Genomic DNA, 18,546 nt, shown 5'->3' with positions numbered 1-18,546 from the left:
AATACCTGAAAAATACCACATAAATACCTGCACAATACCACATAAATACCTGAACAACACCACATAAATACCTGAACAACACCACATAAATACCTGCACAACACCCTAGAAATACCTGCACAACACCTTATAAATACCTGAAAAATACCACATGAAACACTCCTGCTCTTAGCTCAAAATACTGGAGTGGCCCCATGTGTCCCCGTGCAGGGGCGTTTTCTGTGTGTTTTATCCAGACTGTGTGTCAGACTAACAAATTCCCCTCCTCAGCAATATTTTTCCAAACCCATTGTAATCAGAGCCAGGAGCCATGCTGCGTTTTGATTGGCTGAGGTCGGAGGATCGTTAACACGGAGTGAATTTTTCTGCTGATGGATTATGAGTGCTCTCGACACCATCGACGCTTTTTCTGACAGCGTCTGTTTTCGTCCTGATGAAGAGGCATTGAGGGGGGGAGAGCAGCGTCAGATGGATGTGTTTATAGTTTGTCCTTTTCACTGGGTGTGGTCTCAGGCATTACCTGCTCTCCTCCACAGCTCTCTCATACAACAGCATGTACATCATCAGTCTTTAGGCTATCTATTTATTTACCTGTTTACGGCAGAAATTATGGTACTACAAAATGCTGTATCTCCAGTTTGATTGTTAGTTAGGTTTAGTTTGCTTTTGTGTGATTCTGAGACACAATGTAATTTTTTGGGGGGGGGGGGCTTTTTGTTTGTTTGTTTGCTTGTTTGCTTGTTTCTGTATGACTTACGGTACCTCGTTGTCAGAGTCTGTTTATCTGTCCACGGCTCCTCCTGGTTTGGCATCACAAAAGTCACCTGTACCAAGCACATGAAAGCCACACCAGTTACATTCACTGGGAGACGAGGCAAGACAAACCACAAAGTCAGTCTATAACCAGTGAAACAATACATGAGTTTACTCTATTCCAGCCAAAAGGAACAGTTTGTGTAGACAGGCGACTAAACAGAGATATTAAGGCCTGAAGTGTTTGTATGCAATTAAAGTACTTCATTTAGAGACTTACAGCAGTAACAACTGCCTGCACATTCTGTCCAGTGACTTACAGAGCAAAGCATACAGTGAAGCCCGGGGAGTCTAATCCAGGTTTAGTCATATAATGCTCGTGTCTGTAAGTCATATAATGCTCGTGTCTGTAAGTCATATAATGCTCGTGTGTGTAAGTCATACAATGCTATGTCTGTAAGTCATATAATGCTCGTGTCTGTAAGTCATACAATGCTCGTGTCTGTAAGTCATACAATGCTATGTCTATAAGTCATATAACACTTGTGTTTATAAGTCATATAACACTTGTGTCTATAAGTCATACAATGCTGGTGTCTATAAGCGCAGCAGTGATTTGTGACGTGAGATTAGATGTCTAAGGAAGCACACACCATATATCATACCATACAGACTCAAACACAGCACCTGTCACTAATACTGCTAGTGTTAGTCATAAGGAACGCCAGGCAGTGTTACAGATGAGGTTCTGTACAAAATCCATCCCCATTTCACATGGAAATCTGACCTAAGACAAAATCCATCCCCATTTCACATGGAAATCTGACCTAAGACAAAATCCATCCCCATTTCACATGGAAATCTGACCCAAGACAAAATCCATCCCCATTTCACATGGAAATCTGACCTAAGACAGATTACCCCTTTCCTTTTCTCTCCCGCTCTTACCTTTGGGTAGCACTGGCATATGCTCCACACTGTGCCAATGCTGGCCATCAGAACGCCCATGGCACAGAATGTGGCAAACACCTGAGGTTCCTCCACAGCCATTAGGAAGAGGCCAAGCGCCACCACGACCAGGCCCAGAATGATGAGCCCATATCTGTACGGTTTGTTCTCTGCCATGCGCCGGCCGGAAGTCGACCTGGTCCCTGGTCCGGAGTCAGACTGACTTAAACCAGCTCAGTAACAGGTCGCTGTGGTTACAGTATGCAGGTGCATAGAGAGTGACATTGGTCCCCTCAGGTGAAGGACAGCGGAGACCGACTGTGGGCGGGCCCTACTGGTTTTAAACATGATTGACCGCTTGCATGGCCAATGAGTGACAGCGCTGTACGGCTCATTGACTGCAGTGACTCCAGACCGGGTGACCTTCCCTCGGGCTACGTATGAGCAACAGGCAGTTTCATTTTAATATTCACATGGATAGAGGGACTAGAACAAATATTTACTTTATGTAAATCTCCTCTCTTCAGCAAAATGACATTAGACCCTCAGTTTGTCTGGCAACCTACAGTGTCTAAATAATAACAGCACTGATATGAATGAGGCAGTGCCGTAGTCTGAGAAGACCGGTAAAAAAAAGTGTAAAAAGCTGAGACCTGTTATTAAGATTACAGCGCAGTCTGGCCCAATGCTTCTGTTTTTCCAGCTGTGGAGTGTGTGTGTGTGTGTGCCTGTGTGTGTGTGTGTGTGTGTGCAGTTCTCTGACTTGAGTGTTAAGGTTTCAGGACACACAATATTCTCACCAGGTGATGATTGTTTAATCAAAAGTAATACAGAATACAGAGAGAGAGAGAGAGAGAGAGAGAGAAAGAGAGAGAGAGAGAGAAAGAGAGAGAGAGAGAAAGAGAGAGAGAGAGAAAGAGAGAGAGGAGAGAGAGAGAAAGAGAAAGAGAGAAAGAAAATGAGAGAAAGAGAAAGAGAGAAAGAAAAAGAGAAAGAGAGAGAGAGAGCTAAACAGCTGGCAAAGAGATCACAGATGTGTAGCTTAACAATAAATACAGTAATTACAGTAATCTGTAGATAATATGAAATAAAACAGGATTTTATTCACATCAGGAGGAGTCCTTAGCTGCTAATAATCAACAAGGCCATTACAGGAGTCTAAAAACAGTGCAAATGAGCGGGTTACATTCATCCGAAAGAACGCAAGGTCGTTTTTTTTCTTTTCCTTTTTGTTCTTCCAAGAACAGATGCCATGAAAACCATTAAGCTTCCATAGAAATATAGATAATTGAGTGAAATTTTCCAGCCTTAATGCCGACTGGACCAAATTCCACTGAAATCAGAGATGCATTAACACACGCTTCCATTAATACTCTGAAACCCACAGTGTAAAATCAAAGGCACTACCATGAACGAAACGAAATGAAACTTTTTCTAGAGGAAAGGCACTGTCAACGTTTCTGTCGGGTTTTTGCTGCCAAACACGGGCACAGTAGTGTCTATGGCACGGGTCAGAGGACGTGGGCGTTAAAAAGTCACAGAATGCAACCTTGTTTTCCTCTGTGAACTGTCATGCAAAGCAAAACAGAGTGAAATGAAAAAGCATGAAGAGGAAATCCAAGAGCGTGAGAACACTCTGTTCATCTCACAGACAACAACACACAGTCACCGGTGCCATTAACCACTGTGAATACGTGCACTGGTAATCACATACCAGGTTAAGAAATATTATAGAAGGTTTACGCAAATGTGAAAATCAGTGAGTATTTGATTATCTTTAGCTGAATACAAAAAAGGCGATAAAATCTACTTGGAGTAATGAAGTGTAGAAAGAAAGACATGGGTTCTGAGAGATTTGGCTGCATACACATCGTTTCAAAAGATGTCAACTTTCACCAGGAAGAATTTACCTCCCGTCTAAACAGAGTCTGCAACAGACCAATCAAATCGCTCAGTGCCACGAGCTGGCCCAATCATGGTCTGCTTCCAAACCAGCCATTACAGAGTTGCTGGTACATTATGAAAGGCAGCTGTGAGTGTGCTGGCTCTCCAAGGCTTTTACTTCTGACACAGTGCCATTCTTACAAACACAGTCTTACTTCTTTGTCTCATAAGCCACATTCCCTTCCCCAGTCTGTCTAATATTACTGCCTGAAGGCGTCCACCAACACACGAACCCACAGTTCAATGGTCCAAGCTCTGCAGCCCTTTAACACAATCTGATTTATGCACATATATACGCTTCGTGTGTCTCTTGTCACATCTGTTACCAACGCTGCCGTCGCCAGGGGTGGGCACTGACGACCAGGCCAAGGCACTTGGTGAACCAGCTGAAGGTTGGTACCCAGACCTGTTGGTATGCCGGCCGGAGCCCGGGAACCCGTGCCTCCTTGTCCAGTCACTGCCTCTCGTTCATGCCGAGGGTGGTTTTCATGACTGTCTCATAGGATGGGGGGGGCTCCATCTGCCACAGCGGGGGGGTGCCAGGAATGCTCTGCAGACTCGTGTCCCGAGAAGGGGGGCACTGAACCGGCCGATTCTCTTCCTCCACCGCCCGGCGGATTCTGTCCAGTCTCCTGGGAAACAAATGCAGACAGAGAAAGAGAGAGTCGCCTCTCAAACACACTTCCCTCTCTATAACCAGCTATATGTATATACACATCTCTCAATATCAACATCAGTCTCTTACACACACACACACACACACACACTGACATACACCAGACTACACAAAGCCATAACCTACTGCATTTTCACATAGTCAAATCACCACCAAACCCTCAGACAGAAATCACTCCTCATCTCTGGTTTTGATATCTTAGAGAATTTATGGTTTGGTCTCTGGTGTCAGAGCGCTGTGGCATTGCTCTGTGGGGGGGAAAGGGGAAGGCTTTTCCCAGAATGACTCCTGGTCCGGAGGACTAGGCCCCTCTCTGAGTTTACACAGTCAGCGCTAATGTATACTCCTCTCGTGCAAACAAGAGTAGGGCAGCAGGACCTCCAGGCTCTGTTCTAATAGCTACAGCATGTGGCAGCAAACACAAACACAGGCCATTTCTTTCTCTCTCCCTCCTTCTTACTCCCTCTTTCTTTCTCTCTATCTCTCTCCCTCTCTCTCCCTCTCTCTCCTTCTCACTCTCTCTCAATGTCCTTGGTCAAATCTTTAGGGAGGCTGGAGTTTCCTGTTGCCGTCAGATAAATTCACTCACTCGATATTAGGCTCTATCTGATCTTTTTCTTGTTCGGCAACAGAGCAGCGAAAATAAAATTTTAATGAACTCAAGACAAACACATTTGGGGATTAAGGGCACAGGCATTGCCCCAAAGCCACAGCTACTTAAGAATATTCTCAAGGCTCAAACAACCATGTCTTTTATCTCTGCCCCTTGGTGAAGAGCTCTCTCTGGATGCCAGCGTGCTGTGACCAGAGAAGGCTTTGAAGACGGACCAGCTGCCTGCAGGAATGTGATGGGCGATGAGACCCAGCCCTCTTCTTCTCTCTCTGTCTCTTTCTCCTCCTCCTCCTCCTCCTCCTGCACATTGCATAACACATCGCTTTTCTGCTCTAACTGATCTAGACTCACAAAACCAGCTGAAATCCATTAAAATCCTGTCACAAAACCAGTGAACAGTGCACCACATCACCATACTAACAATACAGTAGGACCTACAAGGTCCGTTCCAGCCACACAGGCCTGTGGATGACATGGTTCATCATCGCGGGACATCTGGCACGGACGTATCTGGCGTGATTACACATTCAGTTTAGTCTTGAAATTTAAAGCTCATCTAAAGCTGATCGTGTGCCGCTAATGAAAAAAAAACAAACAAACAAACAAAAAAAAAAAACACGGTTCCAAGTTTCTGTCATCTGAGTTAACTTACTACCTTGAAAACTGAAAGCGAAATTATGATCTAATGACTTTTTGACATGGCAAATTTCCTTGTGCCATACATTACAATCTAAAAATCATCCATTTGTATTTCTCCCAGTGGCATGCATTCCTCTCTCAGTAACTCCCTCTCAGTATTCTGCAGAAAGAGAGTTAAGAAGGATTCTTCTGAATCCACGCTTCTCTCAGGATCTTTACCGAGCCTTCCTGTGTGTAGCTTCAATTACTGTCTCTGAGGAACCTCACACACAGTACAGGCTCCAGACTGCGTGTGTATGTGTCTGTGCGTGTGTGTGTGCATGTGTATGTGTGTGTGTGTGTGTGTGTGTGTGTGTGTATGTGTGTGTGTGTGCGTGTCACTCGAGACTCACACACACATTTTTCTTCTTGACCTACTTTTGTAATCAGAGCATTCATTATTCCCGTTTCGCCTTTTCCACTTTAAACAAGCGCCATGTGAGAAGAACCTCGTCATAAACACAGCGCGCGCCGCCAATCTGATGAACATACATAACATCAGAACTGACCCCACACAGACAAAAACCTACACAATCAAAGTCTCGATTTTTTTTCCCACTCGCAGTATGCATAACGTACATTCTGTGTTCAGAACTAATATATGTTCTGCAAGGGGGTTCATTTTTAGAACAAATATGTTTAAAAACTCTTATACAACAGTTAAACAACGCCGAATAAACTAGACGTCGAAAAACTGCAGCCGAGAGCTGCCAATTCTGAATCTTAATATAGAATTGATTACTGGTTAATACAGTTCTAACTCCAATTAACTTTGACCTGTGGATGATTTCGAAGTGTGATCTCTGGCTACCCTTCCATCTGATTAATTTGATTAATGTCACAGAAAATTATACTTTAGATTATCAACAGAGTATCCTCATACTTTTTGGACCTTTCTCGCTTTTTGTCGGTCAGCTCAACGAAGCTATCCAACAAAATGAGAAAACGAGGAACCACCGTGTTTGTAAATGTATGGTATTGCCTTGGCGCTGATAACTTACCGCTGGATAGCGATGGCTTGGTGGTGGCTGTACCGTGTTCCAGTGCGCGGATGTAAGAGAAAGTGTCCAGGCACCGCAACGTTGCTGGATTTCATTACTTTGCAGATGGCATAGATAAGGACAAGCAGACCAAGAACGACCAAACCGAGACCAATCAACATTGCGTTACTCCCCAAGAACAAAAACAACACAAACCCCACAGTCATCAGCAAGATCCCCAAGGAGACCATACCGCCGTGCGGGTACGCCATGGTTCAGCACCTTAGTTGCGCCATTGCCCAGAGAGAGATGCGCGGACTCCTCCAAATGACCGTCGGTGTAGCCTACGTGTATGTTAGTCCAGAATGCGTCGTCATGATTCTTTTCAGAGGCAGTTTATCAGTGGTGACGACGGAAGCAGGGGCACAGAAAGAAACTCAATCTTCTCGTCATCTCAACATCGCCAGCTCTCACAGCGACAGACCGTAAGTTAACCTACCGGGAGATGAGAGTACGGACGGTAACATTATTCGCAAACATTCTTCGATCAATGATCTACCATTTACTCAGACACGGCAGAAATAATCTGCCTGTTGCCAGCATCTCTTGTTTTTTCCGCGTCAGTGGTTAAATGTGTACGAGGCAGTGAAACTGGTTTAAGACAAATTACTCATTGTTTCAAACAAACATGCTGCACCCGAAGGCGAGCAGCTGGTAACGCTTATTCCAGGACGAGTGAACGAGCGCTTTGTTTAAAAGTAAATTCTAGCTACAAGGCTGTGGCTTGGTTAATGATGTATCATCAAATTTAAGAATCTCTGGCGCAAAACTAAGAAAAATTGACTTCAACACTGTATCTACTCTCCTAAACTGACAGTCCAGATAATCGCCCAAAACACAACTTGACTAACATTGTGCATACCTTGTGAAGTTCGCTGAAGAGCAAGAGGCTGTGCTGGCAACGGCTGACTCGCTACTTTTGGATTTCGGTCTCAGCTGTTACACGTTTCTCCCTGAACTCCAAAAAAGCTTCCTCGATGGTATCCATTCGCCAGTAAGGAAAGGAGGTCAAGACCAAACAAAATGAACTCGAGTAAACTACGGTGACGTATACCGAAGTTTTACTGACTTCAGCAAATGTGTACTGGAGACGATCATTTGTCATTTACTCAAAGCGCAGGAGTAATCTCGACAGTACGCCCTAGAACAACGCCGTTCAGGGCGGGCGAAGGATGTCCGTGTCAGTAAATCTCATCCCAGAGAGGAAGAGGCTGAGTCTTTTTTTGGGGGGGGGGGGGGGGGGGGGCGTGGGGGAGTTACGCTGTTCACGGTAAAACATTTGCATGGTCTGGACCAGTTCAGCTACCGCGTTTGTTGCCGCTAGCGATGCTTTTGACCACAAGACTAAATGTATGCTCTTAGAACAGCGAATTAGGTTAGCCATAAAATGTGAGCGTTTCAAAGATGTACTCAATTTATTGCACGTCTAGGCTCCGATTAATTTTTCCCGGAGCATGTCACTCTCTGGTGTTTTAAATGAATCTTTTGTGAGACTTGTTGCATTCCAGTTATGAGCGCCTCGGGTCAGAAAGGGCTTTCTTTGATTGGATCCTGCCGACTGATTGGAAGGATTATTTTCTGTTGTGATTACGAGTGTGTTGATGGAATTCGGCGACTTTGCGAAGCACTAGTTGATTTTTTGGGTTTCATTAAACAAATAAGTGAAGCTCCCATTGAACGAATTCACGACTGATGCACACTGAGGTATGAATACGCATATATGTGCACGTCGAGGAAAAGTTCACAGGCCACTTAAGTTTTAAGCGTGTTATGGTTGTAAACTCATTGAGGCATTTTTATTTTTCAACATCTTTTAATATATGTATATATCACGGATGAATAAACGCTCGTATTGTTCTGTTCGAGTTGTCTCGTGTCTCACCTCAAAACTGGTCGCTGGTGCTCTATATTGCGCCAAGCGTTACTTCTTTGTCAAGAAAAGCAAGTGCTCTTTACTTAGTAGTAACTCAGGGCTTACAGTGTGAATGGCAATGCCCTGTTTAACATTTTATGACCCATTTGTACATTAATAGAATCCTTAAATTAAAGCTGCTTGACATGACGTTTAATAGTTTAGGAAAGAAGGCATCCTACATAGGAGAAGCATACCAGTGTCCGCACACCCTCTAGATTGTGTCATGCAGGTTTTGGGGCACGAGGTATGGTTAAGTAAAGTTCATAAGAGTGTGCGAGGGCAGAGTTTTCCAGTCCTATTCCCGGATCCCCACACCTCTGCACACGTCCAACTTCTGCCTGCTCTGACACACCTGATTCAACATCATCAGCTAATTATCAGACCCTTAATGAACCGAACCGGGTGTGTTAGAGCATGGAGAGACCTGAGGCTATGCAGAGCCGTGTTGCTTCCAGGAGCAGCACTGAGACACACTACTTTAGGGAAGAGAATGGAACCAGAGGAAAACATTCATGATACAAACTCATTTAACCGTCACTTTGGTTGAGTCAGAGAGAATGCAATGCTAAGCTCCGTTTGATAAGATTACAAATGATGTATTACAGTAATATTTCATCCAATAACAGATCGTAGTCATTTAGTTCCCCTAGCAGAGATGATTGTCATCGGCAGACAGTGGAGGAGGTGTCCTGTGCATGGCAGCTGAGGGTTTCCTGCTTTCTGTGTCTTGCCATGGAAAAGGCCACACGTGACAATAATCGCACTTGTTAACATTCCCTGGAAGAATCTGAGCAGCTGTTTGTCTTGATGTTATGATCCTGTAAGCTGAAACTTTTAAATTTTACTTAACTCAGATTGGGCAAAGCGAAGTGAGATCCATGTTTATGAGGTCCATGGAGATGTGTGCTCGAAAAAGACACAAAAATAGGACTCACTGTGGTGAAAACATTTTCTGTACACACACAGCTTTCTGTCTACAACACATGGATGTGATAGTGTGCTTTTTTTCCCCCTCAGAAATCCATTCCCTTTTTTGCATTAGCGATATTAGTTACACATGTCGGTTCTGTAGAGGATCTCTATACATGCATATTAACTTTACATGAAGTCATACATAGGTAAGAGGGAGAAGAGGCCTCTAGACAAGTCCCAGTGTTTCTCTGGAGTGCTGAGAACAGCATTAGAGACACAGGTACACAGCTCCATAATCAGACCTTACATTCAGAAGCATTTTGATCATCACTGTCACATCATGGAATTGTCTTTGTAGTGAGATGGTTTTGCCAAGTTAGAGAGGTATGTGACATACTGCAATGTCAAGGTCAAGTCTCGCTTTAAACAAACTGCATAGATCTGGTAAATTAAATGTACCCTTTTTGCCTGGACTCAACCTGGTGGAGGGAGAATGTTTGAAGAGGCTTTGAGTGTCAAATCTGATTGGGGAAGGAGGGTTATAGGGGCGGGGCTTATAATGCACTCTTAATACCGCTACGACACTGATGGTTGGCCGTAGATGGGGGTAAGAGTGGTTGTTTTTAACCGAGCGGTGTCGGAAGAGTAAAGCAAATGGCCGAGTCGTCAGACTTCAAAGCTGATTTCCCGTGAGCGATTGAATAGCGGCTCTGTCGGGAGCAGTGTGTCTGAATAGCTGCGTCTCAGATGTGTGGAGCTCCGTGTCGTTTTGATCGCCACCTCATACGGGGGAGGGGGCTCCATGTCCCAGTGGGGTGGCCGACCTCGGCCAGACGGGCTGAAGCATGTGGGTTCCATGGGCGGGTAGTCGAAGTCCTCTCCATACCCCAGCCTCTGCCTACACACACACATACACACACACACACACACACACACACACACACACGCACACACGCACGCACACACACACACACACGCACGCGCACACACACACACACACACACACACGCACACACGCACGCACGCGCACACACACACACGCAGAGTTTGAAAAGGTAGGCGGGTGTAGAGAATTGTCTAAATCCGTTAAGTTAATTTTACGTTAGACAGAGTCAAAAGTTAAAAACCCAAGGTGATTTCCACCAGAACGCTAAATGGGTGTAACTGGTAAAAGCTATGCCTCTGATGGAACGCTAGATGGCGGAAGTAGTGCAGTAATGTAGTTATTTTAAAATTCAACTCTTGGAACCAAACTACAGGGATGTTAGGGCTGCATAAATGCTTGATAATACGATAAAACACTGGCAGCAAGTAAACCGCTTAATGGATAGATTTTGGGATGCTTTTGGGATCATTCTAGAAAATGGTGTAAATATATTATATAATGACAAGTAGAAAATTAAGATGGTCGAGATTTTGCCAGACGTGAATTCTAGTAAATATTTTATGTGATGAACTTCTGTATCGATAAAGAGAGAGAGGAAGAGAGAGAGAGAGAGAGAGAGAGAGAATTAGATCTCGCATTGATCTTCATAATGAATACAGACTGACACCGGTCATAGATTACCCGTCAGTCCTATGTAGCTGAAAATATCATTTACGTTTTTGTTTTGCGGAAAATAAAGCTAACGTTGGTCTGATATATAGCAATGTCTCAGGAGTATATGACCATAAACAGTGAGAGGCCATGTATGTGTTAAACCTTTCGGATCTTCGTGATTAGTTGTATGTGACATTCAGAGCGTAATGTTTCCGAGTCTGACTCGATGCCATTCCAGATAGATGCTGGTTTAACTGACTGATAAGAATAAAAGAGTAGGTTTGTCTTTACCTCAAAGTGACGTGACATTTCTTATCATTTTGATTTTTTAACCGTATTTTTAACTACAAAACAATTGCATAAGAATTACAGTTATCATTTAAATGACTAAAACTAGTCAAAATCGACTACTGACTTTGTCCCCCAAAGTGTTACCAACCTGGGCATATAGACAGAATGGGACTCAGGGAGGTGGTGTCCGGGCGGTGGGTTGAACAGGACTTGACTGTAGTCATGGGGGTATTCGTAACTATGAACGGCCGGATTGCTCTTTCCGTTCATCGCCCAGAAAAGCCCCAAAATCAGCATCACCGCGCCGAGCACTACGCAGCACAAACTGAAAGCCTGGAGTCTGCTTTGACTGGATGTCAGGAAAGCGGTGGAGCCGCCGGTAACAATTAAGAACACGCCGATAAAAATAGCCCCGTGGTGTAAGGAAGGCATCTTACAGGTTCAGTTCAGCGGCCAAGTTTTGTTCTGTTATCTGCAGAATCCGCCGGGAGCTGTCTGCACAGAACGCGCCTCCATCGGGAGATGTTTATTGGGGGAAACCCCAAGGGAAAAAAGTGCAAGTAGATTAAAAGTTGAATATCCTCATGTAGGAGAATTTGGAAAAGTGATCTTTGCTGGCAATATCGCAGTCATTCATCTTTGATATTCTCCATTTGTTTTAAAAGCTTATTTTTTGAGTTGGGCTCGCCTAAGTAGATCCACGCAAAATATATCCTGTTATTCTGATTAGTCTTCATCTGCGTTCCGCGTGATTCCTCTTTGCCAAAATCAAATAAATCTAACTTGCGGATTTAATATCAGTAAATTCCATATTTCAGCGAGAATAGATCCGTTGACAACGGAGATGGGTTTGTCACAACAGAGCCCCTGCCTTTGTGTCCCACTCGCTCCATTCTGAGTGTATGTGCATAGCTGAAGGAAGCGGTCTAGGTAGCTCCGATGTCAAACGGCTGTGTAGTATCATAAGTGCTTTTGCCCCACCCATGAATCTAATGTGTTTATTGATTGATATGCACTCAAATGACTGCAACGTTAGAGTCGACACAGACGCATTAAACATGACAACTTAAATATGATTGTTTTAAATTGGCTATTCTTCACTGTTTTAGCGAATAAACCAACTTCTCCAGACGCGGTTTTATCAGCGTACATTAGATTTCAGAAAGAATAGAAACCACGCAAATTAACTGTAAGACACCAATATTCTAACTGACTTGAATAACGCCACTGATTTGTTGATAGTTTTTTTCTTTTTCTTTTTTTTCTTTTTTTTTTTTAGGTCTAATGGTTAATAATTGCAGAATGGTTATGTATAGTTCCATTACTTAACTGTTGAACGATAATGAACACATCGGACCGTCTAAATGGTGTGACGGTCTTTCCTCTTTCCGATTGGACAAAGGCTCAAGACGCAACAACTGGAGTCTCCCGAATTGATGTGATACTGTCCAATCAGCGAAGAATGGAGGAGGGCCTTTTAGACCACCTTGGCAGGTTTCTCGTTGCTCTGAAGATCTGCCTGTCGAATCTTGCGGTTTCAGGTCGGCATTCTAGTATAGAGAGGACCACTTTTGGAAAAAAATATATTTCTGAAATTCTGTCGATTGTTCTGTAAGGACTGAAAAATCTTCGCAACCTCCCGGAAGACAGACGCTTCGTTCTACAGAGGACGAAACGTTAACAGATATTTCAGATAACAGATCTGTTCAGATTTGTGCATAGTTGTCATTGGCCGAGTAAACAGTAGTCCACTGCTGCTTTTCCTGACACAAAGTAACCATGGGTCCGTTGCTGTATCTTGGTGGACTTCTTGTTTTGTTTCTTTTGTGGATAAAAGTCAAAGGGTTAGATTACGTTATAATTCACCAGCGATGGATCTTCGTTTGTCTGTTTCTCCTCCCCCTGTCCGTCGTTTTCGATGTGTACTATTACCTGCGTGCGTGGATCATCTTCAAAATGTGTTCTGCGCCGAAGCAGCATGACCAGCGAGTCAAAGACATTCAGAGACAGGTAAGGAAATGTGGAACGTGCAGCCTGTCCATGTGCAGTAATCTATCGGGAGTCATATCGTATCTAGTGGCCATCTGTGGCTGTGCTGCCTTTTTTTTCGTGGCGAAACTGGGTGTATAAGCCAGATTTTCTATAGAGGAGCAGACCCTGAGGAAGAACAGAGAGTATAGCTTCACAGGGTATGAACAATGCCGCCGACTCCGGGCCACAAGCGTGTCAAGTTTTCTCTCTGTGTGTTTGGGACAGTTCGTCTTTTCTCTCAGTGATGTGTGACAGTCTGTCGTCACCGATCAGGAGAGCCCGAAGACTGTACCGTGCTCTTGAGTAATAGAATACCGAGACGTCTTTGAATGACGTTTGAATAAATTTCTTGCCTGGGTTTTTGTTTTGTTTTTATTTTTGTAACGGAGGCGTATGCGGACTTATTCGGTCTGCAGGCTTGCTATGTTGGAATACTATACTGATTTCTAAATGCGGCGGCATGGTCTGTCTGGATCTGCTCCATGCCTGCGCCTCCCCTCCCCGGTGTGTGTGTGTGGTTCTCTCTCTCTCTCTCTCTCTCTCTCTCTCTTTCTATCTCTCTGTCTTTCTCTCTCTCTGTCTTTTTTGGGCCAGAGAGGATGTGGAAAGACTGTTTTGTGAATGCTTCAAACATTAAAACAAAACATATTCACCTACACATTACTGCAAAACACAGTCCGAATGGATTAGAGTCCGTGATTTTGGCTTTAACTTATGACCAAGCCACACACCATGCTGAGTAGAAAGATGCACCTGATCTTAGATGGTGGATTAGGCTTTAGAAAAACAAGTTTCTGCTAGTTGTGGGAGGCAGAGTAAAAGCTGTTCCAACAAACCTGCTAGTTACATGTACCAAAGCCTCTTACAACTTTACACTATTCACACACAGAACAGGTCATGGACTTTGTGTGAGTGTGTGTGTGTGTGTGTGTGTGTGTGTGCATGTCTGTGTGTGTGTGTGTGAGAAAATATTGTGTAGTAATCTCAGTGTATGAGATCATGTTAGTATATTAATGTAAGTTTGTCTTTGTTTGTGTTCGTGTGTGTGCGCGCGCGTGGGCGTGTGTTTGTGTGTAGTCATTTTTTCTGATTATGTAAGTGTGTCTGTGTGAGAAAATATTGTGTAGTAATCTCAGTGTATGAGATCAGGTCAGTATATTAATGTAAGTTTGTCTTTTTGTGTGTCTGTGTGTGTGAATGTGTGTGTGTGTGTGTGTAGTCATGTTTTGTGGTTATGTAAGTGTGTCTGTGTGAGATAATATTGTGTAAGAATCTCTATGTGTCTTTGCTCCAGGTCCGTGAGTGGAGGAAACAGGGAGGTAAAACATACATGTGCACGGGGCGTCCTGGTTGGCTGACGGTGTCTCTGCGTGTGGGAAAATACAAGAAGACACACAAGAACATCATGATTAATCTGATGGACATCTTGGAAGTCGACACCCAGAGACAGGTACAACAGGTCCTCTTTTTACATGTGTATCAAATCTCTTATGTTAGTCATGATTATCATGATAAAGACTTTTTTTTATTTTAGACGATAATTAGATATCTGAGTAGTGCATAACTCATTAACATAGGTGAAAAGGCTTTTTCATTTCACCTTAGCTTGTGAAAGGTTGACTAAAACAGCTATGTTCACACTTCAAGCCTTAGTGCTCAATTCGGATTGACTGCTCAGATCTGATTTTTTTGTTTGACTGTTCACATTATTTTTTTAAATGTGACCAAGATCAGATTCCAGTGTGAACTGGGCACGATCCTGAACTGACCTGCATGCATAAAAGAGCAATAACAAAGACGTCACACGCAACACATTGTCATACGGAGGTAAACACGGAGGCCGATGAAGTCAGCGTTTACGGTCTCATGTATAAGGTGATGTGCGGTGGAAGCCAGCGAATTTGTGAGCAGATGATAAGGAGGGAAGAATTTTTAATTATGGCTTTTTGAGGAGCAGCTGTCTTCCATGTTTGTATTCACCGAGTGATTCCCACCAACACAGAATTGTGATGAACGCTGATCTAGAGTGACGTAAAAGTCACATGAATTCGATATGGCTGTTCAGACTGAGGTCGCACTGTAAAAAATCAGACCTGTATCCAACTTAGGACCACATATGAAAGTGGCCCAAATCAGAATTGAAAAGATCAGAGTCCATGTGATTTGTCCTGTTCACACTGCCATGAAAACAGAACAGATCTGAGTCATATATATATCTGATTTGGGCCACCTTTGCCTGCAGTGTGATTGTAGCCTTCGACAGTAAGCAATATGACAGACCTCCTCCTCTAGGTGGCGCTATAGCAGAGACGTGCTATAATGCCTCCCAGTTCATCATTGGGGAGCGCTCTAGTATTATTTAAACTTTTGAACAAGTGTGTGTCTGAGTTTGTTTAGGGTAACCCGTGCCATTTATTCAGAGTCCTTCATAATGGTTTAGCGTAACATGCTGTAATATAGTCCATGTGGCGTAACATAGTACATATAGAGTAACACACTGTAACACAATACTTAACAAATGATAGAGAGAACACTTTACAACACTTTATTCATTAGTGTAGATTTTTTTGTTTGGAGGCCTGACTTTAAGACTCATGTCATGAAGTTCCTGTTATAAGAATGCTGTTATCTGCAATTGTAATTGTTAATATGCTTCTATAATTATTGTCAGTTCACAAAATGATTAGGCTTGACTGCATTTTCAGGTTTTCTTAACGCCTAGTTTTTTTCTTAATGCTTAGTTTTTTTCTTAATGCTTAGTGGAACTTAGTAGTCATTCTAAACAGGAGTGTGACAGAGTTGAGGAGCAGATTGGAACAGCTGGTGGTGGGTTTCTCATTGCATGTTTCTGATTGTAATGTGGTCTGTGAAGACGCAGCCCAGGTCCGGTCTGGATCTGGAGCAAAATCGAACCAGCCCGTTGAGCTGTGTTGTGTGTGTGTACATGTTTGTGTATAAACTGATTCTGTAAACTCTCTCAGGTGGTGCGTGTGGAACCCCTCGCCAATATGGGTCAGCTGACAGCTCTCTTGAATTCGATTGGCTGGACGCTGCCTGTGCTGCCTGAGCTTGATGACCTCACAGTAGGTACGATGACACGTAAGAGAAGGCGGAGTCAGAGAAACAAATCACAGACAATTATCAGAGCAAGGGTAACAGTTCCATATGTGGTACAAAAAGCACCCGCATGAAACACTCACCAATTCTCTCATTCTACAACCACAAAGCTTTTAGGGCTTTTAGTATCCAGTACTAAATTTAAGCATGTGGAGTATCACATATGACATTTAAAAATGGACATACATTTCTGATGTATTTCGATCACGCTGTTCTCTTTGAATGTCCTCTGTTTTGTCTCTCCATCACTGGGCTCAGCTGGAAAGCTTTTGTTCAGTGCCTTCAAACACACATTGTCTCAGAGAGAAGCATTTACAGGCCTACGTTCTCACAGGATCAATACTGTGTGTCTTGTGTGGAGCATCAACGCTTGTATTAAATTCAGTTAGAGGAGAGTAATGTCAGTGGTCCGGCAGATTAGGGTAGATTAGTGGGGAAATGGCTCCATTTCCTGAAAGCTCTTCTCGTTCGGAGAAAGTGCACACACGCCATCTGCAAACACTCTCTGTCTGTACAGATACACATTCATTTACTGGTCTGCAGAGACTGAAGGTGAAGGGAGAGCAGGTTCTGCTCCTGTCTGCTGTGAATGCATTTTACACAAACAGTTCTCTCATATGCCCTACAACACACTACACTACTCCATTCATCAGTTTGACACCTCTGGTTCTGCTGGTTAAAGAGGATGGGAATGATCAGAGACCAGTCCTGCCTGTTACCGCGTCACTCTGTTGTGTGGAGATTGCATTTAGTGTCTGAGTGAAGAGTAACAATGGGGTGGTTTATATAATTTAATTATTCGTTAAATGTTCTTCAGTCATAGACTGTTTTTTCATTATTATCATTTGTTTAATTTTTCAAAAATATGTTCCCTTGAAATTACTGTGTTGGTGTATGACTGAGCAGCATTAGCATCTGTAGAAATGGACAAGAGTTTAAAATACCCTCTCTCTCTGTGTCACACACACACACACACACACACACACACACACAGGTGGACTGGTTATGGGCACTGGAATCGAGTCTTCCTCCCACATCTATGGTCTGTTCCAGCATATCTGTGTGGCCTATGAACTGGTGTTGGCTGACGGAAGTCTGGTCCGCTGTACTGAGGTCAGTCCATCATACAACACACCCATCACACACTGACACAGCCATCAGACACTGACACAGCCATCACACACTGCATGAAAGTTCACGATGCAATTGCCCCGATTAAAAACTCGGGATGTATTGTGTCTAACTTCTTTGCATCAGTAAAATCCGATTTATTTACGTATCATTATTGGTAGGGGCCCTATGCCTTTATTATTTAGAAATGTGACCAATAATTAGTGTCCAATAATATTTAGATTGATTCCTCCTCTCTAAACTGTTTCTCATCTCCACTGCTGTCAGTGGCCAATTCTGGCCAAGTCTCGCGTGAGTTGGAGTCTGGTTAAGAGGAACCAAAGAAATAAAATCAGACTATCTGTACCATACTGAACTGCACAGCATCATAGTCTTTTGTATTGTATCGCGTTGAATCGCATTGTGTTGAATCGAATCGTGTCGTATCGCACTGCATCGCAATAGAAGTGAATCATATCGTATCGCATTTGTAGTTGCTTCATATGTATCTTTAATGTATCGGATCGTTGGCAATGCATTGAGATGTGTATTGTATTGGCCTCAGAGATGGAGATGCACATCCCTGTGACACACCCATCACACTCTTATTACTCATCAATGGATTTATCATTCACGTAAGATCAGTAAGCCGGGTGTGACAAATGTATGTGCACGCACACACGCGTGTGTGTGTGTGTTTTTGTGTGTGAGAGAGAGAGAGTGAGTGAGTGTGTGTGTGTGTGTGTGTGTGTGTGTGTGTGAGTGTGTGTGTGTGTGTGTGTTTGTATGTGAGTGAGTGTGTGTGTGTGTGTGTGTGTGTGTGTGTGTTTGTATGTGAGAGAGAGAGAGAGTGAGTGAGTGTGTGTGTGTGTGTGTGTGTGTGTGTGTGTTAGAGAGAGAGAGAAAGAAGAAGAGGGGGAACCTGTGTTGACTGGTCATTAACTGGCCTCACTCACGCTGTGCGGTTTGTTGTTCCCT

The 18,546-nt window shown here is 43.5% G+C and overlaps 1 protein-coding gene across 1 annotated transcript in view; it reads left to right on the top strand.

Moving 5' to 3' along the window:
- Positions 1 to 12,836: 12,836 nt before the first annotated feature.
- dhcr24 (24-dehydrocholesterol reductase) overlaps positions 12,837 to 18,546 on the top strand; it is a 10,906-nt gene continuing 5,196 nt past the window's right edge. The window contains exons 1-4 of the mRNA XM_030773052.1: positions 12,837 to 13,320; positions 14,636 to 14,791; positions 16,323 to 16,428; positions 17,453 to 17,571. Coding sequence (XP_030628912.1) covers positions 13,090 to 13,320; positions 14,636 to 14,791; positions 16,323 to 16,428; positions 17,453 to 17,571 — 612 coding nt within the window. The 5' untranslated portion in view covers positions 12,837 to 13,089. The remainder of the gene's footprint in view (positions 13,321 to 14,635; positions 14,792 to 16,322; positions 16,429 to 17,452; positions 17,572 to 18,546) is intronic.

This window comes from Chanos chanos, chromosome 4 (genome assembly GCF_902362185.1).
Source record: "Chanos chanos chromosome 4, fChaCha1.1, whole genome shotgun sequence".
Lineage (NCBI taxonomy): Eukaryota > Metazoa > Chordata > Actinopteri > Gonorynchiformes > Chanidae > Chanos > Chanos chanos.
Note: the sequence above shows the minus strand (reverse complement) of the source record. Positions and strands in the feature narration are given on the sequence as shown.